A 21,403-nucleotide genomic window follows, 5' to 3' on the forward strand; every position below is an offset into this window, starting at 1 on the left:
GATTAAACTTGATGGAAGCAGGTCCAAGCTCTCTGGCCTAGATAAATACTGACCACATAGAGAAGTAGACCCTATAAATGTCCCCACTGTCTGAATTAAGCTTAAGAATGATGCTCAAATTATGTAAAACCAAGCTGAATAAAAATGCAAAATACTCCAATTTTGTTACATCTATTTTTTTTCTTTTTTTTTCATGAAGAATGAACTACTGCCTTTTATGAGAGTGTCATAGAGATACAGGTCGGTTATGTTGCTCCCCTGGATGCATTTCAGTTGGTAATAAATGGTTTTCTGAGAGATGCGAGTTAAAGCTCTTATGTAAATAGAGAGAGGCTTACATAATGCTCTTTAAACTAGAACTTTGAAGAAAATCTGCAGTAGGCATATGAAATCTGTCTGTGCGGCAAATGGCATCTGAAAACTAACAGGAAACCATCCAAAATTTGGTTCAAGATAACAGGAAGAATAAACACCCACGGTGCAAGCTTCTGATCAATCCTTTAACCAAACCTCAACCATAACCAAACAGAGAATATGTAAGAGATGCGACTTGGGTTTACAGTAGTACCACTAAACCAAAGTATATTTCAGCAGCTCTCTTGAGTACCATTCATTGTAAATTTCTATGTAAAATTCTCCAGGGGCTGGAGCCATGCTTCCAGCCGTTTCCTTCCCTGTAAGGTTAGACAGTGCATCATCTCACCGAAGAGGCTAAACTGGTATTGATTTTTCAATTTCTAAAAGGAGTAACCGTTTTGAGCAAAGGCACGCTGGGGGCAGGGGGGTGGGGGAGAAAGGCGATCCGTATAAAGGAGAAACACACTTCAAACCGAAAGTGCTGTGGAGTAGGGGAGAGGCAGTTTCGGTGAGCGAGCGGTGGCTTCTCTCTGTCCAAGTATGGGGCTGAAGTTCTGGCCACAACAGCTGCGACGCTCTAATTCTGTGAACCTGCCTGGAGAGCTGTTTCTCTGCCAAAGGAGAGATTTCTGTATTTCTCATGAAGGCAGGACGAACCCCCTTAGGTCTGTTTTCACTTCTGCTTCACCTTGATAACCCAGATCCCTACGCCCTCCCTACCAAACTCTACCCGCATGCAGCACGGAGAGTCGCAGGAGGGAGGGACCGCGCGCGCACGGGGATTTCAAACTTAGCCAAACTTTCAAAAGCCCCAGCTTCACCCGACTCAGTGAAGGCGCCCCTCCCGGCCTCCTTGCCCTACAGTCCCCTGGGTCCAGATAAGTGGTGGCCTGACTTTCAGGTCCATTTCAACTCTGAAATTGGATTGCGTCGGGGCCTCTGAGTTCGCGAAAGAGCTGCTAAGTCTGAGCGCTCGTGGGGCCGCGCGCAGGGGGACGGCCTGCGGCGCGACGAGAGGGAACTACCCAGCCTGGAGCCTAGGGAAGCGCCTCGCCCCGCCCAGCCCGGGGTCGCGCCCCATTCAACCGGCCCCCTCTCCACCGCCACCGAGTCTCCAGTTCCGACGGCCAGGTGGGAAAGGGACCCCGCAGGCAGAGCCCCTTCCCCCCCCTCCCCGGAGCCGCCCGCATCTGCTAGCTGCCCTGACACCCCCCCTTCCCCTGCCAAGTAACACACCATTGACCACCGCGTGGACCCGCTTTCCCTCACGCCTGCCCTTTCCCCGGAAGCCTGAAAGTGGCTGAATGGAAACACTGACACGTGAAAACTCTATTCTGAGTGACTTAGCATCCGCCGCCTTGAGGTTTTAATCTTGCTTGGCTCGTCCCGCTAGGGGCTCAGGGCAGCTGTCCGCAAGGTCCTGGCGTTCTTTACTGTCCCCAGGGAAGGTGAGGCTGGGAGGATGGGGGGAGGAGGAAACGTGCGAGATCTGGGGCCACTTGGAATATCCAAGAGGAAACTCCGAAGCCTAATCCCAGGAATTTAAGTCCTGTGCGTTGTTTCCAAGCCAAATGCATATGGCAGCTTTCTACGTAGCCCTGGGACCCCCCCCCCCCCAAGTCACGTCTTAGGAACCAAGGGAACAGGCAGGCGTGTCAACACTGACCATTGTCCTGAGGATGGGGGCGGTGGAGGTACTGTTGGCCCTAATCCTAACCTCCTTCATCAGCAACAGGTTTTCAAATATGGACACACACACACACACACACACCTGGTTAACCCCCCCCCCCGCCCCCAATGGCGACGCCCTGCCCTGTGGTTGCCCCAGACAGGGTCAGATAGAGGCGGGACTGGTCTCTCAGGCAGGCGCGGGCATCTATGGCCAGTATGATGTGAGAATCCAAAATGTCAGGGCACCGCTGGGGAGAGGGCAAAGCTCTTATCAAACCTCTTTACGAAAGAAGAGTGCCCTTGAATTGGCCTTTGGTTGTTTCCCACCTACGAAAACCTTATTATTATTTTTTTCTTCTTCTTCTTTTCCAGATACAACATCCAGGATCACTTGCATCCATCCACTTCTAAACGTTTCTTCTCAAAATGGTTCCTGGTGCGTTTTGACTGGACATTCCTCCCTTCTGCCTCACTGCATGTCGCCTGTTTTTCCTGGCCGAGACACTGACGGGTGGTCCACTCTTCCATAGGACAGCTGTAAAGAGTTGCTCTGGTGGGGACCGCCCACCGAGCTCCCTGCTCCCCACTGAGCAATATCTGGGCAATTCAGTCTCAGCAATAGGACCTCCAACCTGGGGGCTCTTCCGACGAAACCAATGAAAGAAGGAAAGGAAAGCAGTGGAGATGGTGGCTGCACACCCCCAAACTTTGACCTCAGAGAAGGAAAACCCTCGAATACTGCTTCTCCCCATCGTGTATTGTATTCCTGAAACCTGGAAATGAAAATGGAAATGGTTTGATGTATGAAGGGACGTTATCTAATTAGGGCATAAGAAATTTAATCTTTGCAGCATGCAGGTCATATAATTAATGTTAATTTAACGCTCAAATTCTCAGTCATTAATTTTTATTCTCTTAAATGCAGTTTGGCAGGGGCCCCTGATCCATGGCAATGGATTTTGCTGGATGTAAGAGCACACTTGGTCTTAGGAGTGACTCACCACAGACCTTCCCATCCCAATAACAAGATCACATCATGTATGCATTATTAAGCCACGTAATTGAACAGTCCATAGTTTGCATATCAGACTATTAAAATAATGTGTTTTGCTTTTCTCCGAACACGAATTGTTTAAGCCTCTGCGAATATGTGGCGATTCTGATAATTATCACCAAATTACTGGAAATGTTCTCTTCATTAACGTGATTTCTTTCAAGCATTTTTTAAAATGAGAATATTATTATGAATTAAGAAACTTCTTACAAAGTTGTGTCAACTTTTTTTAAGACACTTGTCACTTGGAAGGAAAGAATGTATTTTAAATGGAAGAGGGAGAGAAATTCTCTTGACTATGCCTTTCAAATGGCTTCATCTGGCCAAATAAATGTTTTCTCTCTAGTTTTTCAGACAGCTTCTAGGTAAGAAACAGACACAGAGAAAGAAAGGGAGAAAGACAGAGAGAGGAGGAGGAGGAGAGAGAGAGAATTTAAAAGTCACAGGGGAGTAAGAAAATTAATTTCTAAAAGTTTTTACTATCTGACTCCCTTCTGGTGTAGATAACTTGATCCCACAAGAAAATCTTAACTTTTGACCTTATCTACAGTAAATGGATATTCTCACCTTAAAAAAAAAAAAACTTAAAATTTTCTACAGCTAACAGCTCACAATTAACTAAATAGTGTTGCTTTCCCCTAGCTATTCTGAGCAATGTGATTGGAGAAATTATTCGCGGTAAAGAGCTTTTATTGTAACCTTCCTTTCCCACACTGTTTTAGAAGCTGAATAGCAAAATATTGGAAGGAAGGAAGGAAGGAAGGAAGGAAGGAAGGAAGGAAGGAAGGAAGGAAGGAAGGGAGAGAGGAAGGAGGGAGAGAGGAAGGAAGGAGAGAGGAAGGAAGGAGAGAGAAAGAAAAAACACTATTGCAAAGTAAGTCTCTTTTAAATGTGGGAAATTTGCGTCTGTACTCCCCTATAGTAAAAATTTCCCTTTGAGTGATTTTAAAACTCCTAGCGAACAGGTCATTCTGCCTCTGGTGTCATCACTCCCTCCCAGGATAGCGTCGGTACCGCGCGGAGGTCGCTCTCCTCCGACGGCGCCTCCTGCGCGGAAACTCTGCCAGCAGCCCCGGCAAAGAGGGGTTTCTCCCACCAGAAAGTCTCCCGAGTTTGAGAGGGTTGTGAAATTTTTCCTAAATAAAATGTGGCAGAGGAAGAGTAAGGGGGAGAGAGAGAGAGTCGTGTGGCTGGTGCATTCTGCCCGCTCCAGCAGTAACCTGCTTGGCCGTTTCCTGCGGGTCTGGATACCCCCTCCCCTCGTTCGGTGCCCGGATTGTCCGGGCCCCTCTTCTGGAGCCCTCAGTCAGCTCTCCAGGGAAGGGGTGCCAGGCCCCGGGCGGCACTTTTATTTTGGCTGAGAGGAGCGAACGCTGCTCCCAGGCCCGAGGGAGGCGAACTGAGCCCTTCTGTTTGGATTTCCCTCCTCGCTATAGCAACCAGCAGCATCCGGACAAAAATGCGCCCTCCCTGGACAATGGCCCGGCCTCCCGCTTCTCGCCCTCGTCTTCCTCCCCCGGATCGCAGCCAGGACCTGCTTAGGAGCTCAGCGACTCACTGGCAGAGAACGTCCCCACCCCCAGCCCTCCGAGGTCCCCTTGGAGGTCAGACCAGGGCGCCCGGACGCGCAGCGCGTTCTCCCTACCCGGGCTGCTGCCCCACGCAGGCCGAGACTAGGACGCAGCCCCCCGGCGGAGCTCGCGGGCTCCCACCGCGGGATTGTGTGGGTGTTGGATGGCCCTGAGCAGCCCAAACTGCAGCTTTTTTTTTCAGGGTTAAAAAATAATTAGTATTATGCACGAAGCAGACTACTCCCCCACTACCACACGTTCACGTAAATATAAGCATCCTAAACCGAGGTCCTAGGCTTAATCTCTGACTTTCCTTCACTCTCTCAAGGTTAATTAAGTTCCCTTCCACGAACTGAGCTCCGCGTCTATTCATTATTCTCTCCCTCTGACCTAGGGCGTTAATATGATCAGGCCTGTGACTGGGCCGTGTCCTGTTTTCCTATTTTGCATTTAATGCTGGGACCTGGCTGCCCTAGATTACCATCAAAAACTCACAGGAAAAACTAGAGAGGTGAGCTGGTCTCATTGCTCCAACCTGCCTTAGGCTTCCTTTTTCTCAGTCTTGGTCCAGACAATTCCAGCCTCTATATTCCCATTACCCACATTCTGGAAACCTGTATTTGAAGAAGAAAAATAGAAAAAGAAAACAACCCCCCCACACACACACAAAATGTTATCTCTGAGTTCATTAAGTCCAAAAGTGCGTAGAATGAGTTTTGAGACTCAAAGACCTAGATGAAGATCCTGGCCCACAGGTAGTACTGCTGTGGTCAACTGTACTCATGAAAAATTTTCCTCCGTGTAGCCAGACGCTAACAACACAACTCTTAAGTGCAATCTTACATTTTAGTAGGGATTTGCACGTGTGCCCTGTGCAACTGGAATAAGAAAAATGAAGTCACACCTCAACCCAGCCCTGGACACCTCACCTGTGAAATAGCTGAGGATGAGGCCCCCCCATCCCACCTCCATGTCCCCACCCCTTGCCTGTGCTCAGATGTGTGCAGCTGCTCTTGCCCCTTAGCTTCTGCTTCTCAGATTGCCCTAGAGGATGAGAAAGGAGGGAGGGACCTTGGCAAGAACTTCATCTCAGTACATCTACAAAAGATTTAGAGCTAAGCTTTCTGTGGAAATCTCTTTCGTTTATCTAAGGGTTGTCATATCCTTCTGGTGGGTATCCACCTGCTTTACGGAGAGCAATTGGGGTGGGAAACACCTTCATTGTTAGGAAGTCATTTAACTGTTAGTCCTTTGAAAACAAAATTGCAGAAAGGGAACTAGAAGCTACCAATTGTGTCCTGTTCTGTTCCTGACATTTCAATATAAACAAGCTGTATTAACTCCAAATAGAAAGTGTCTTGCTCACTGATGGAATGTGGCCTTTATGCTTTCCCCTGTCCCCTCTAAGGCCTCATATTCACCATTCAAAATTTAGCAGGTTTCTTTTGATAAATTACTCAAAGTAATCCTGAGTACTAGATTACTGACTGAAACAGCTAGACCGCCTGGGTGGTATGGTTTTAGAAGTCTTCAAGCCAGGACTGTCTACAAAATATTCATTGGTGGACTTACAAAGGGGGAATCATTTTTAATGACAAGATTCGGAACTGGAAGAAAAGGAGAAAAGGATTAATATCCATGAATTCAAATAATTTCATTTCAAATACTGAACTTAGAACATGTTATCTCACTGGTTTACACAGCAGTGAAGATAAAATAGAATCATCCGTATGTGAGGCATGGACAAACGCAGAGTTGCCAAGAATATGAAGAATGGGAGTTTCAACTTTTAGAAAACTTTTCCTTCTTCAAGACCGTTTATGACATGGAGACAGATGCACATTTAGAAACTTGTAAAATGTATGTATAGATAGTAACATATAAATCTATGTGGGATTTTTTAAATTGTGCTGCTACATAATTAAAGATATTAATGGCTGTCCTTTTTTAAAGGTAAATGTTTATTGTGTCTCTCAGGAGAACTGGCAACTTGGAAATGCATTTTTCTTTGCTCCTTATAAATGCCTCCCCAAGCCTGCAGTTCTTGAGGCTTTGAGGAGGTTTTCTTTTAAGCAGCCAGCTGCCTCTTTGTGTGGATTGGCTGTTTAAAGCTGCAGCTCTGAAGTGGGAACCTCAGTTTTGACATTCTGTAGGCCCTAAGCAAAGAAGTTCCATTTAAACTTGGGGGAGCTCTCCATCAAATCAAACAGCTTTGGGGGACTAGCCAGAGAACAGAAAGCACTGGACTGAATGACTGGGACAAGGGAGGAGGAAAAGGAGGAGGAAGCAAGGAAGGAGGAGGAGAAAGACCAGGGATTCACAAACTCCTCCTCTAAAGTGGATACATAAAAAAAGGAAATCTCAGTAGGCAATTTTACCCAAGTTTAAACCAGCTGCCACCTCCTAAGGAAATTCCCTTTGTTTCCTGATTCTATTATGGTAGAACTATCTCAATACAAAATAAAGATCTATCAAATGAATATCATCTCATCTCTGTTTTAATAACTGTATTTTAATAACTGTCAGTTCAATGCATGGGAAAGATTATGGTGGGTTTTCTGCCAACTCCTGGTAAATAAAAATACAATAAAATATTTTTTACATGTGGTGTGAATGTATTTACTAGATAAACCAGTCAGTAATTTGGAATTCAAGTTAGAGTGCACGGAGCACTCAAGTGAAGACTTTGGAAGGCTTAGGGTCAAGGTCTCGGGCACTACCAAGAGTCGAGCCCAGCTCGCTCGCTCTTTTGGGAAATGTGATAACGTGGCGATGAATATCTGTCTTTTCGGTTTAGCTAGGATACGCTGAGTAGTTTCCTATCCACACAGTGAAGGAGGGAGTTAGACCAATTCTTCAGACCATGTCAGCATACCGACTGAGTAGAGTCCTTGCAGGGACCTAGAGGAAGGAGATGGGCTGGCGCGGTTGCCAAGATCTTCTCTCAAGGCGCCAGGAGCTCCTGTTCGAGGAAGGGGCCCAGGGGACCCCGCAGTCAGTCCCAGAGTCTGCGAGGCCCGCGTGAACCTCCTGCTCAGCCATTGTCCTAGCGAGTGATCGCCAGGAGCTGAGCTGGAGCGAGGGAGATTTCAAGACACCTTGTCAGTTCAAAGCATTTTAGGCTTGTTTGAAATCCTCTCCACGTCAACGTAAGCAGCCTCTGTATTTGAACAGCTGCTTTGAACAGTGAAAAGGAATGAGCTGAATCAAAACCTGGAGGTGTCTCCCGGAGACACCTTCAACGTGCTTTTATGAGGGTGGAGAAAAGCAGGCAGACGTGCGGACTCCGCTCCGCGGGGTCAACCGCAAAGGAACGGGTCCTCTCAGGCGGGGTTAGCCGCGACGGTGGGAGGGAAGGAAGGGAGGACAGAGAAGCCCCCATCAGGAGCTAAAATCTTAGAGAGCCCACGTTCCGGGAGCCCCGAGGAGGGAAGGCGAGGGAAGACAGGAAGCAGAGGCTACTCAGGACCGGGCGTTCGCGCCAACCGGGCCTCCCGCGACCAGCAGGGAGGAGGGGGCGGTGCGGGGGGAGGTGGTACCCAGAGCGGCTGTGCGCGCCCAGCCCAGCCCGCCCGGCGATTGGCCGGGCTCCGGGGTGGGGGTGGTGTGCAGAGGCTGAGGCCCAGGGGAAGGGCATTGCTTTGTGTACTCCCGGGGATTTATTGGATGTATTAATCCGGTAGAACTACCCGGCTTACCCTGTTGGGAAGGTTTCGGCTCCGTCGCTCTCCAGCAAAATAAGGCGGGGGTGGGGGTGGCGCGGAGACCAGGGACGTCAGCGTGGGATGTATCTCTGAGCAGTAATCGCCAGTGAAGTCCCATTGCAGACAGGAAGTTTGGATATACACGTGCAGCCTATTCTTCCCCCCACCCCACGCACACTCCAGTGTCCTAAACCCGAGATTGAGGAGACGGATGTAGAAGGAGAGAAGGGTACAGGATACTTTTAAACTGACGCCGAGTTTGGCTGCCCCTGTTCCCTTATAGATTGAAAACCTTTTTCTTCCCTCGAGTGTATCACCCCACGGGCTGCAAAGGGCCTTGTCCCTCGAGAAATGAGAAATTAAATCCGGAGAAAAGCAGACACCTGCCCCGGAAGGCGGAGGGGGGGTGGTGAGCTGTTCAGCATCCGGACTCAGCCTTTCCCTGCGGTTGGACCCCTCCATCTGTGGGAGCCCGGAGTTCTCTCAGCCGGGAGGCGGGGGAAGAGAGCAGCGCTCGGGGAGGCGGGCGGGGGTGGGATGGGGTGGAAAGCAGGCGGTGAAATGTGGAGCGGCGGGCCGGGCCGAGATGCGTCTGGCAAACGTCCTGGGAGCTCCCAAAGCCGCGGGAGAGCAGAGCGCCCAGCGCTGGGGACTCGGAGCTGCTGCCGAGGGAGGCGGTCCTGCCCTCCGCCCAGCCCCTTCGCTACTAGTCAAGCAGCCACCAGCTCCAGCCGCCGAGTCTGCGCGATTCAAGGCTCGGACTTTTAAATTTTTTCCTAGCGGGGCAAAGTTACGGGATTCCTAGCAGCCCTCAAGCGCTCGGCCTTGAATGGCTCCGCGCTTGCGCGGGAACCCAGCGCCACAAGGTGTGTGTCCTCGCCTCGCCGCGCGGGTGCGCGCGTGGGGGTTGCTGATCCGTCCTGTTGGCGGCCTGTGGACTCGCCCCTCCCCTAACCATTTCTCTCCCACACACGCTCATAAACACAGGGCACGTGGAAATTCTCAGCCAAAGCGCCTTGCCCAGGCGGGCGCTCAACGTGGTGATTTATAAACAATTCAGCCACTCCCCAAAGACCTCCGCTCCTCGTTAGTCATGATGAATTCTCTGGCCCGCTCTACTTTGCTGTCTAGATTAAGATGCTCGGAGGCCCCAAAGTGTTCCCCTCGCGCGTTGATTTGGCTTCCCTAACAAACACAGGACCGCCGGCCGCGCCAGTGCTAGGGCTGCAACGCGCGGGGCCAAGAGTGAGAAGTGGAGACGGAATTCATATTTCCTGTGTTTTGTTTTGTGGGTTTTTTTCCCCCTTCCCGGCTGCAACTTTTGATTCTCTTCGCAGTATCCGCGCAGTACACTTGGGTCTGCGTGGTGGCCCCGCTGCTCCAGCACAGGCCTGCGCCTGGTTCTCTGCTACCCGGATAGCAGGCTCCGAAGCCCGCAGCAGGTACTTGCTTTCGGGCGGTTAGGGAACTGATGGCGCAAGGCGCTGGCGCTGGGGAGAGCTGTGCAGCCAGTGCAAGGTCCCAAAGTTTCGCTCTGGAGTTCACGGCTGAAGGCTAACTAGGGAGCTTGCCAGGACGCTCCTGGGAGCTGAGCTAAACCCGCTGGCGTCCGCGGAAGTTTAGGATTAGGAAGGTTCTCCTAGAACAGCCCATTTTCCTTCACACACTCTCCCTCTTTTTCGAAGCAGCTAACGGAAAAGTTGCATCCAAAAGCTCCAGGAGCATGGGGAAGAGCTCATGCAGCCCACGCGGATCGACTTCCCAGAGTCGCCTTTGGTGCCTCCCCGCACCCTTCACCTGCACTCTTGTCGCCTCGCACAAGAGAAGGTCTACCCGCGTCGGCTCCCAGTTTTCTAAACCAAAAACTGCGCGCGCCCCAGTTTGTGATTGTATCAGAGACTTTTAGAGTTTTGTTTTGTTTTCTGTCCAGACCGCTGCGCTGTCAGAGCAGGCAACTCCGCACCTTAACAGGCATCTCTTACAAGCCGAGGCGCGCGGGCTGAGCCTACCTCTCCTGGGGTCCTCTCGCCTAGGGGCTGGAAGACAATCGGGCCTGGAACGTAAAAGGAAGAGATCCGGCGCAAGCAGCAGGGTGGAGGGAAAGAAGAGGACTTTTATTGGGGCAAATGTGTCCGCACACCCTGGAGCAAGAAGTACATAGGCATCGAAATTCTGTGGGGGAAAGGAGACTTCAACAGAGGTACTAGTCTGACTTCTGGCTCTAGGTAAAAGAGACGTTGGTTGGGGTATGTGTGTGTGGGTGTGTGTCTCCCAAGGTGAATAAAAATCGGACTCCTCCTGGCTCCTTGGGACTCAGCCATTCTCTTCCTCCTTCTTTAACGCCCTTTTGGGAGAAGGTGGACCACCCCCCCCCCACACACACACACACACGCCGCCACCCAAGTCTTGCAAGTGGCCGTGGTCGGTAGATGGCCAGGACGCACCCCCTCCTCCTTTCCGACCGCCCGGCGCGTCTGCTTGGGAGACAGATGGGGGGCGGGCCCATCTGAGAGGGGCGGAGGAGGCCGGGGGTGGAGGAGAAGGGGAGGTGAGAACTCTGAGAATCTGAATTGGGTGGAGAGGGGGGACCGGAGGAGGGCTAAGAGGACTCCGCGCCCGGGGGAGAGGAGGAGGGGGCAGCTCTGCACCAATCAGTGGCGCCGGCCTGGGAGGTTGCTAGCGGTATCCACGTAAATCAAAGGGCGCGGAGCCAATGGGAGGGGGTGGAGGGGGCGGGGCCCAGGCGCGTGCCGCTGCAAGCCGGCGCTGCCAAGAGAGCGGGAGAGAGCTGGAGAGAGCAGGGAGAGGGGGGAGAGCGGAGCTAGTCAGAGAGTGAGCGAGAGCAAGGAGGGAGAGGAGGAGAAAGAGAGCGAGGGCTGGCTGGCGGGCGGGAGGCGGCGGCGGCTGTAATAGCAGGAGCAGCAACAGAAGGCGTCGGAGCCGGCGTCGGAGCTGCCCGCTGGGGGAGAGAGAGAGGAAAGAGACAGAGAGCGAGCTAGGAGAGGAGCCCGAGGCGAAAAAGTAACTGTCAAATGCGCGGCTCCTTTAACCGGAGCGCTCAGTCCGGCTCCGAGAGTCATGGCGACCGCAGCGTCTAACCACTACAGCCTGCTCACCTCCAGCGCCTCCATCGTGCACGCTGAGCCGCCCGGCGGCATGCAGCAGGGTGCGGGGGGCTACCGCGAGGCGCAGAGCCTGGTGCAGGGCGACTACGCCGCGCTGCAGAGCAACGGGCACCCGCTCAGCCACGCTCACCAGTGGATCACCGCGCTGTCCCACGGCGGCGGCGGTGGGGGCGGTGGCGGCGGCGGCGGGGGCGGGGGTGGTGGCGGGGGCGGCGGCGACAGCTCCCCGTGGTCCACCAGCCCCTTGGGCCAGCCGGACATCAAGCCCTCCGTGGTGGTGCAGCAGGGCGGCCGCGGCGACGAGCTGCACGGGCCAGGCGCCCTGCAGCAGCAGCACCAGCAGCAGCAACAGCAGCAACAACAGCAGCAGCAGCAGCAACAGCAGCAGCAGCAGCAGCGGCCGCCGCATCTGGTGCACCACGCCGCCAACCACCACCCGGGGCCCGGGGCATGGCGGAGCGCGGCGGCTGCGGCGCACCTCCCGCCCTCCATGGGAGCGTCCAACGGCGGCTTGCTCTACTCGCAGCCCAGCTTCACCGTGAACGGTATGCTGGGTGCCGGCGGGCAACCGGCGGGGCTGCACCACCACGGCCTGCGGGACGCGCACGACGAGCCTCACCACACCGACCACCACCCGCACCCGCACTCACACCCGCACCAGCAGCCACCGCCCCCGCCGCCCCCTCAGGGCCCGCCCGGGCACCCCGGCGCACACCACGACCCGCACTCGGATGAGGACACGCCGACCTCGGATGACCTGGAGCAGTTCGCCAAGCAGTTCAAGCAGCGGCGGATCAAACTGGGATTTACCCAAGCGGACGTGGGGCTGGCGCTGGGCACCCTGTATGGCAACGTGTTCTCGCAGACCACCATCTGCAGGTTTGAGGCCCTGCAGCTGAGCTTCAAAAACATGTGCAAGCTGAAGCCTTTGTTGAACAAGTGGTTGGAGGAGGCGGACTCGTCCTCGGGCAGCCCCACGAGCATAGACAAGATCGCAGCGCAGGGGCGCAAGAGGAAAAAGCGGACCTCCATCGAGGTGAGCGTCAAGGGGGCTCTGGAGAGCCATTTCCTCAAATGCCCCAAGCCCTCGGCCCAGGAGATCACCTCCCTCGCGGACAGCTTACAGCTGGAGAAGGAGGTGGTGAGAGTTTGGTTTTGTAACAGGAGACAGAAAGAGAAAAGGATGACCCCTCCCGGAGGGACTTTGCCGGGCGCCGAGGATGTATACGGGGGGAGTAGGGACACGCCACCACACCACGGGGTGCAGACACCCGTCCAGTGAACTCGAGCGGGGGGAGGGGCAGAGCGCGGGGCTCCCCTCCCCTTCGGTCCAGGGCCCTTTCCCGGCCCTCTTTTTCCCTCTCTAACTTCTGATTGTTCTTTTATTTTTAATTATTATTTCCCCGTCCCTTAAAGAGAAAAAAAAAATAAGGAAAACAACTAAGGCACTGGACTATCCTTTGAACGGTAGCAGGTGTAATGATGTGTTTTGACCTTTACAGGCTAGTACCCAGGCAATGGAGTGGAGTGTCTCATAGAGGAGAATGAGAGAGTGAGAATGAGTGAGAGAAAGAGAGTGAGAGAGAGAAGGAGAGAGAAAGTTAAATACTGAGTTAAATACCTGGCAAAACTAAATAAATTACCAAAAAGAAAAAAAAATTCCACCAAACCATGATAAACACAAAACACAGCTCCTGATGCTTGGAGTTGGCACATGCTGCTGTGTTTATTTAATGTGGATCCCCAGCAGGAAGGAGGGAGAAATACACACGTTCTTTGATGTAGGCAACATTTAACCACATAAATTTGCACTGCAAGAAAATTGAAGTTTACATGAACAAATTGATGAACATGTTTTTCTTTCTCCCACCGTTAATTTTGAAATTGTCGGGTTTGGGTTAGTTGGGTTTGATTTGGTTCATCAGAGAGAGTTGAAGCCAGCTCCTGTCCACTTACCATGTCCAATATTTTTGTGCTGCCCCTCTTTCTTCTTATGGCTTGTGAACTTTCCAAATTCCACCCCTCCCCTTACATTAGTATAACATTTATTTGCACCCTTTACCAAAGCAAACCAATTGGCTTCATACAAAATAAATAATTCCCTGCATTCAGGAAATGTGCATGGTCTACCCGCTTTATCCAAGGCAAGAATCCTGTTTGGAATTAAAAAAAAAAAAAAAAAAAAAGGAAAGTGAAGCAGTGGTTTTTGTTACCAGCCACAAAGTAAACTTCATTTTCAGGCAGTGTTTCTGAGGGAGGTTGTGAAGAGGAGAAAAAGAGAAATCGATAGTGAGTGACTGATTGCTTCATTTTATCAGGCGGGCCCATTGTGAAAGAGCTCAGAGGAAATGTGGAGGTTAAATATATTTCCAGAGTTGTCCAACATAAGGAAAGTGGCACTTTGAAGAGAAGTAGGGAAATATATATCTTCGGACACCCCTGTACAGTTCTTTGCCTTCAGTTTTAATAAATTAATTATGAGGAATTATTTGTGCTGACAACAGCAGCTAAACTTTGTTCCTCTAAGAGCTTTTTAAAAAAACATAAAGAAAATAATCTGGGAATTTGATGGTGTATGCATAGACTGCAATTCTTAGCACACAAATATCCACACGCACATAGAACATCTCCACTCTAGGCTGACTTTGTCTTCACTAGCTTATTTGTTTATCAAACATATTTAAGGTCTCACACCCTCCTCTGTAATTTATTACAGAAAATACCAGTTTGATGGTGGACAGCTTTTTTACCCCTCTTTCACTAAGGAAGCCAAATCGAGTAGGGGGAAAAAAAGTTATTTTCAGCCCTTCCTTTTCTCCCTTTGTTAACAGTTTTAAGTGCGTTTTGACCTTATCTTGATGGAAAATGGTTAACTCCATAACAAAAGACTCTACTGGGGAGTGTAGGTGAAAAAACAAAAAAACAAAACAAAAAAAAAAAACCTTGTAACTGTATTGAAAATAAATTCCATTAAGCTGTGATCAGTTAAAATATTAAATAATAATCAGCACAAAGGGCGCTAAAAGGGAAAACACTTTTTAGTAATTTTTAAAGTTTGGGGCTTTTTTCTCTGGTTAGGTATTAGATTTTGATTTAAAAAAAATGAAATTCTCACTACCAGAAAATTATGGTTCAGCATCGTATTAGCATTGCAATCAGTAGTTAAGGTTTTAGGAAATATGCTTTATATTGTCTTTTCAAACACTTGTGATTGTTTCATTTTCAATGTTTTTGCAAGATAAATGATGGCTTATAATGGGCATATTTATTTGCCTGTATTTCATTTCCCCCAATGAATGTCACAAGGAGATGGGCAAGGAGCCCCTTCGGGGTGCATCACACCGCCGGTTTCTGAGGTGTGGGAACTGGCCTTTAGTGAAGCAATCCAGGCATATAGCCAATGGTAAAGGGAGGAAATGAATTTTCAGATTCTTATTACCAAGTGGGTAAGGTCAGGAGCTAGAGTTCAGGGGATGTGTCTATAGCACCTCTAACTCTTTTAGGTTTACTAAGATGAAAGTTACCACTGAACCTTACCACTATGTATATATGTTTAATATCTGTCTTTTGAAATGCAGAAATAGTTTAAATGTTTCTTTGTCTATTTTCCTTTTTTTTTAATGCTACCCAGGGAAATATTTTCATATCATTTTTAAGTGGCCTGCCTCAATGTATATTTATTTCTTTTAAAGCAAAAAGGTTCTGAAAACTGTTTTTCTGTAGCTTTAAATGAGTAGGTGAGCAAAATCTATATGGGATGTAATTTTTTTTTTGTTCAGTCTCTTTAAAATACTTTGTTTTGGTACATTTGGTTGTGCTTGTGGGGAAAATAAAAACGCAGAGATCCTTATATATTTATGTTAAAGTAATATTTTATTATCTACATAAAACAGAAATGCACAATACCTTCATAGTTTGTTCTAATTATTGAAATATCTTTATTTTATTTTAAAAATAGTGCCAAGTTTTAAGGGGGGAAAAATCCTAGACCTTATACTGACTGAATTGAGTTGTGTGTAAAATACTCCCCTTCCTTTATACTTCATAAAGTTTTGGAATAAATTTTATGCCTATACTGCCAGGCTTCATGTTTATAACTTTCAGGGGCTTTTTTTGGTTTTTGTTATTTATGTTGTTGTTAAAAAGAGACTACTCTTCTGATTCACTTTTCTTTGCAAAAACTATCAGTCCCAAACCTTGCAGTCACTATGCCTGTAGCATTAAATTGAAATGGTCATTGGGTTTGAGCTTCAATTTGTTTGCCATTTCATGGTCTGACAAAGCGATGTTTGTCCCCTGAAATATCTGCAGTATTCCCTGCATCTTCTCTCCAGGTTAGCTTTACCTTGTCTGATTGTGCTTTTTTTGGAGAACATCCATAAAACTAGGGGACTCTAATCTTTACCCATATGTCCTTGCATCATTTGGGACCTACAGAAGAGCAAGGTTTGTTAAGAGGATTATTCTTTTTTAATAATTAACAAATATCTTTCAGCAAAGAATAATTCTGACAATATGCACTATGTGTGTTTGCCAAGTGGTTAGAAGTAGTTCCCATATATTATTCCTGTTAGGCTTACAGAAAAAGATGGATTTTGCAGTAGTTTATACAAGAGTGTCTATTTCTCATGAGGCAAGCAGACAGAATCTGAAACAAGAAATGAAAAAAAAAAGAAAACGTATGGGAGAGACCCCAACTGGGGTGCTAATAAGAAATTGTTTCAGATAGTCTTGGAACATTATACTTATCAGATAAGTTTTAAGGTTAGTGAGACATACAAGCAGTGTTGAGTTAGTTTACAAGTTTGCTGATGTATTTAAAGTCCTCTTTGGAACAGTGGTTTAAGTCTAAATGTCCATTTTGAAAGGTAGTTTCTGGGCTTATTACATCTGATCATCTATTCTAACTCCTAGTCAATATTACACAGGTCTCAAACAGATTCAGCCAAATGATCTTATCAATAGTCTGAACGAGAAGTGACAGAAAGAAGGAGTGTTTTGTGACCGCAGACATGCTGATGGGTAAAATGTTTAAACTGGCTATAGATTTGAGTTCTGGGTCAATATCCCCCTCCATTGTAGGCCAAAAACAAGCAGCATCTGCCCTCTGCAGGGCATTTGAGTGGACCTTGAGAAGGCGTTTTTGTTCTTAGCCACAGGGGCTACTGACTGGAAACCATCCCGTGTTAAACAGACACACCATGATTTTGACCCACGCTGGCTGGTCAGAGCCTAGAGCTACCCTTGTACTTCTGATATGGGTTTGGGGGAGTGTATCAAATGCTAAGATGAAAAACTCCCTCACTGCCCCTGGGAGAAATTTGTGGGGTATATGTCAGCATCCCTAAAATGCTGACTAGCCACAGCAACACACCCTTTCATTTCCCTAAAGACAATAATGCAGAATATGGCTCTCCTGAAAGAGCTCCTGTGTTTCCTCAAAATATGTCACTTTTAAAATTGATGGTGTAAGATGGGGAAGAAATGATCACGTGGGAGAGTTATGAGGTCAGATGGAGGGAATGGCCATAAATAATATTATGCTTGGCACTTCGAAACATTCTCGGTTCCCACGAAGTTACCTCCTTTATACTTCAGATGCAAACAACAAAAGCACTCTTCTTCCCCTCCCGCTCCTACTAGTGGGAGCCACGGCACTGGTTGGCAATATCTTCTGGTGAAATGGCTTTAATAAAGGCACTCATCTTTCTATCTTCTTATTTCTCCAAAAGCAAACGAATAAAGAGATGCAACAGCAACAATGGGGGGAAAAAATGGCCTGTGAGTGCATTGGTACCTGTGCATGTGTGTCTGTATGCTGCATTCATTTGCCTTTCATTTGCCTTACTGTGGAAGTGGCTTGGATAGTGCTGGGCTGCAGGGTGAGAGAAATGATTTTTTTTTTTTAACCACTGGTCTCTGTTATTTGTCTTTGTTGATTTTTCAATCAGTTTATAGAACTCTGTTCTAGATTCTATTGAATTCCTAGACAAGCTAAAGAATGAGGTAAAGAACGGAACTTGTGCAGAAAAAGGAAGAAGGATGATGAAGTGAGGGTCAAAGGTAAAAGCGTTTCTTTGGGTCTGCTTGTGTATTTCAGTGAGGCAAAAGGGACCGTGTTTATTTAAAAGAAAAGAAAAAGATGCATCTTTAAGTACTGTGAATGAATCTTGACAATATGATTAAATGGGATGTACAGCTAAATTTTATATAAATGTTTTCCCTCTTCAGGAAACTACTTTTCAGTGTTCTCTTAACAGGGGGCAGATGGTTGTATGAGAAAACCAGGGCCTCTGGTACCCATTCCTATCACTTGATTCAATACAGAAACTAATGCAAAAGTGGCAGGATCTTGTCACTTAGCTAAGCAAATCATGGAATAAACTCGCTGATCTTGTAGAACTTGGGCCAAAGTTGTTGCAATGTCCCTTATGTAGACCTGGGTACAGAAGTGCCAGAGAATGGCCTTTTAGTTTTTTTTTTTAAAGCTTTGCTTAGTTATGGAGATAAAGAAAAATAAGACTATTTTTACATTATTCTTCTGTCTGGTGGGAAGCTAGGAAATTTGTTTCCTCTTTTTTAAAAAAAAAAAGAAAAGAAAAAAGTTAACTTTATCATGTAGTACTTTCCCCTTACCCTAGTAACAATTCTGCTTGGCTTAGCTAATAGAGGTTTTAGAAACAATATCATATTCCATCAAAACACCTCCGGCCTCTATTGTTCCTAGAATTCTGGCTGTTGATAATTAAGATGTATTTCCTTTTTTTAAAATGTCTGAAATGTTATTTAATACACCAGTAAAAGTGCATCTATATCTTAAAGTTCATTTCTTCCACGTCTTTCTGAGTTTTTATAGCTCTTTGTCTGGGAAGGGGGTGGGGGGACTTCCATATGCGGTTCTCCGGTGAAAAGGCTGGGCTCTGGAGTGGTCCGTAGCTGGCGGCAAACGGCTCTCTGCTCTCAGAACGGGGAGCTGTCATCTAGAAAAAAGAAAATAAATGCCCCACAAAGACTCACTTGTCACTAATTTTAGAAAGACAGGGGAGCACGAGGACCCCATCTGAGCAATATGGAGGGGATTCAGATTGTTATAAATTGTGTACGATTAATTCTGCAGAGCGACAGGGGTAGGAAACCTCGCTATGGAGTAAATTTGAATCTGCATCCATTTTGAATTGGGACATATATTTTTCTTCCCACCAGTATTTCCTCCGGGTTTGGTGTTTAAATTAAGGGCGGGGGGGAGCCACACACAACTAAATATGGCCAAAGTTTGGCTGCAGAGCGGGAAAAGGAAAAAGTTTCTTGCGGGTTTGTAACACAAATTAGCCATTGTAAATCCCCGGGCTTTACGGTTAGGGCAAACCCTTGTGGAAAGTGTTGGGAGTTCTCTCCCTCCTCCTATTAAGAAATTTCACTCCGACAGAGGATTTTTTATGTTCCACAGCACACAATTCTGGAGAGAATGATTTGACATTAACAACTTTTTGTTTGTTTGTTCCCCTAACAAAATATTCCTTCCAAGTTGTTACAGCGCCTGGGCCAGGCAGGGTAATGTGCTGCGCGCAGGCAGGGGCGCGGGAGGGGTGGGGGGCGCCCCAGCCCGGCTGCGCGCCTCCCACCTCCGGGGGCCCAGGCCCAGGCCATTCCTCCTGCCCGTGCGATGGGGGGACCGAAGGGAGGCTTTCCCTGACTCCAGCCTCGGCCTTCGCTCCGGGACGCTGAACAGCCCCTGAGTGTTGGCCAGAGATGGGGATTATCCTGTGGCTCCCGCGGCTCGGTCGTCCCAAACCCTTAGGCGGAAGGTGGACAGCCCGGACCTTCCAGGCCTTTCCAGCACTCTCCCTCTCCAGGGAGACCCTGGGAGGCGGAAGGGGGTTGACTGTGGGTGGGTTCCTCCACCCCAGGCTGAGGGTAGAGCTGGTGGTCAGGAGAAGGAGGGCGGATGCCCTTGGTACGGCCGCCGCCCGTGGGGAAGTTGTTTCTAGTCACTGCGAGTTGGCGGGGCTCTCTAGGGGCACGCGTGGCGGGGACAGAGATGCGACGGGGCACAGAGGTGACTGAGGGTCGAGGGCCCGGGGGCGAGTGAGTGTCCTAGCCCTCTGCCTGCGCGGCTTTTCTGCTGGACTCTGCAAAGTTGGGCCCAGGACATTGCTTTCTGCGCGAAAGAGGCAATCGTGGGGGAAGGAGCCCCAAGAGAAGAGGGCAGAGGAGCAACTGCAGGAAAACGGGCAGGGAAAAGGATCAGCTGTCTACAAAGTAGATAATTTGGCCTTTTCCTGTTTGTTTTATAGGGAGAGGGGGTGGGGAGATGGGGAGAGCCAAGAAATGGAGCAAGGGAGCCTGGAGCTGGTAAGCGAAGTTCTGAAGCGTGTTCCCTTCAGTTCACACCCGTCAAACTTGTCGCTGCTCTTGACCTCAGCTCCCTGCCTCTAGTGGAGAGGAACCAACTCTCCAAGCGCTGAAACTGGGAGGAAAACGAACCTCCTAAATCCCCAGACACTACTGACCTCTCCCTGCTGGGCCTAAATTTCCTCATGACTACACGGGAGGAAAATCAGTTCTCCAGCAAAGATAACCTGGGAGCCGCTCAGGGACCCCAATTGTCCCAAGACAGAGCTGAGGGCAGGGAAAAGGGAGGGGCCGAGCCACACGACCTGAGACCTGGGGTTCTCCTCCGAGGTCTGGGGCTCTCAGGCTCCCTTGGTCTTCCGAGGCCCATGGACGGGGTCTGATGGGAGGAAATCACTCAGTTCTTAAAACCCTTGTGGATGGGCGCTGGGAATTCTTGCAAGGCCTTTCGCTTCCGGAAGAGGAGAGGCCCAGAGGGGCACAGGGGCTCTCGGGGCCTGGGGTGCTCGGCAGGGCCACTGAGGCGAGAAGTCGCGGAGGAGGGATGGGAAGGCAGCCAGGATAGAGCAGGGGCTGTGGCCGGGCGCAGGTCGGTGCTGGCGCCTGGCCCGGCCTCCGCCCCGCGCGCTCTGGGCCTCCTGCTAGCTCCCGCCGCGCCCGCGCCCGCCCGCGGCCACTCACCGGCCCTGGGTCCAGCCCGGGCGGGACGCACGCAAACAAGGATGCTTCTATTTACTCGCCTCTGCCTGTGGATTTCTAAGACATTCAGCAGGCACAATCATTAAACTAATTTGTATTTGATTGTTTGGGCGGACGGAGGGTAGTTTTATTGCGCTAAGCATTCAAGCAGGCACGCATCGCTGATTACCAGTATACATTAAATAAAGTTGTTTGTACACATTGTCTTACCACATATAGGCAGAGGCTTATTATTCTAATTACTCTAATTAGTGCATTGAAATGTTTTCTACTTGATTTGAGGAGACAGTGATTAGTTCTATTACTTCTTTTAACTCGTATTTTATGGAAAACTGTTGGTGCATGTTCAAATTACTTTATTTGCCCCTGGAATATAACACTGACCCAAACGCAGTGAACTGCACGGCCCTTGCGGGGCCCCAACTTTGATGTGGGCCTCGGCTTGGAAGAGGCGCTTGTTATTTATTTCCCTCCCACCCGGGCTGCCGCGTCTCCCAGAGCCCGGCTCGCCGCCCCCGCCCCATCCTGAGTCCCAGATGCGCGCCCAGCCCTGGCGGCGTCCAAGCGGACGGCGGTCAGAAACCTGCTCGGATGCCGCCTGGCTGGCCGGCTACCCTACTAGTTCCCCGGGTGCGATTACTTTTAAAAGACGCCCTTAAGCATATTTCCTGTGAATCTGTTTCTTGAGCTTTAATGTTACTATTAATTGATAAGATCAGCTCATCAAACATACTATTTCGATAGGGAATTGTAATTAAAACCTTAATCCTGTTTGAGACTCTTTTCCTTTAAATTCCTTTTTCTTATGGAAGGGGTGCAAAGTTCACTATAAAAAGTATTATAACAGGGAGATTAATTCGTTATCTAAAT

The 21,403-nt window shown here is 49.1% G+C and overlaps 1 protein-coding gene and 1 long non-coding RNA gene across 2 annotated transcripts; both read left to right on the plus strand.

Moving 5' to 3' along the window:
• Positions 1–1,103: 1,103 nt before the first annotated feature.
• On the plus strand, positions 1,104–7,247 carry LOC146406127 (uncharacterized). The gene is made up of 2 exons (XR_014840141.1): positions 1,104–1,488; positions 2,401–7,247. It is a non-coding gene; the product is annotated as an uncharacterized LOC146406127 (long non-coding RNA).
• Positions 7,248–11,283: 4,036 nt separating this feature from the next.
• On the plus strand, positions 11,284–15,332 carry POU3F2 (POU class 3 homeobox 2). The gene has a single exon (XM_001926241.7). It carries the CDS (start codon positions 11,436–11,438, stop codon positions 12,762–12,764), a length of 1,329 nt encoding a protein of 442 aa, XP_001926276.1. The 5' UTR covers positions 11,284–11,435; the 3' UTR covers positions 12,765–15,332.
• The last annotated feature ends 6,071 nt before the right edge of the window (positions 15,333–21,403 follow it).

The sequence above is a fragment of the Sus scrofa genome, chromosome 1 (assembly GCF_054392235.1).
Source record: "Sus scrofa isolate SSC_HxYL_T2T_F1_AM1 chromosome 1, Sscrofa_HxYL_maternal_Yorkshire_Landrace_v2.0, whole genome shotgun sequence".
NCBI classification, from domain to species: domain Eukaryota; kingdom Metazoa; phylum Chordata; class Mammalia; order Artiodactyla; family Suidae; genus Sus; species Sus scrofa.

Coding starts and splice junctions, on each gene's coding strand:
- POU3F2 (XM_001926241.7), top strand. CDS start 11,436: ATGGCGACCGCAGCGTCTAACCACTACAGCCTGCTCACCTCCAGCGCC.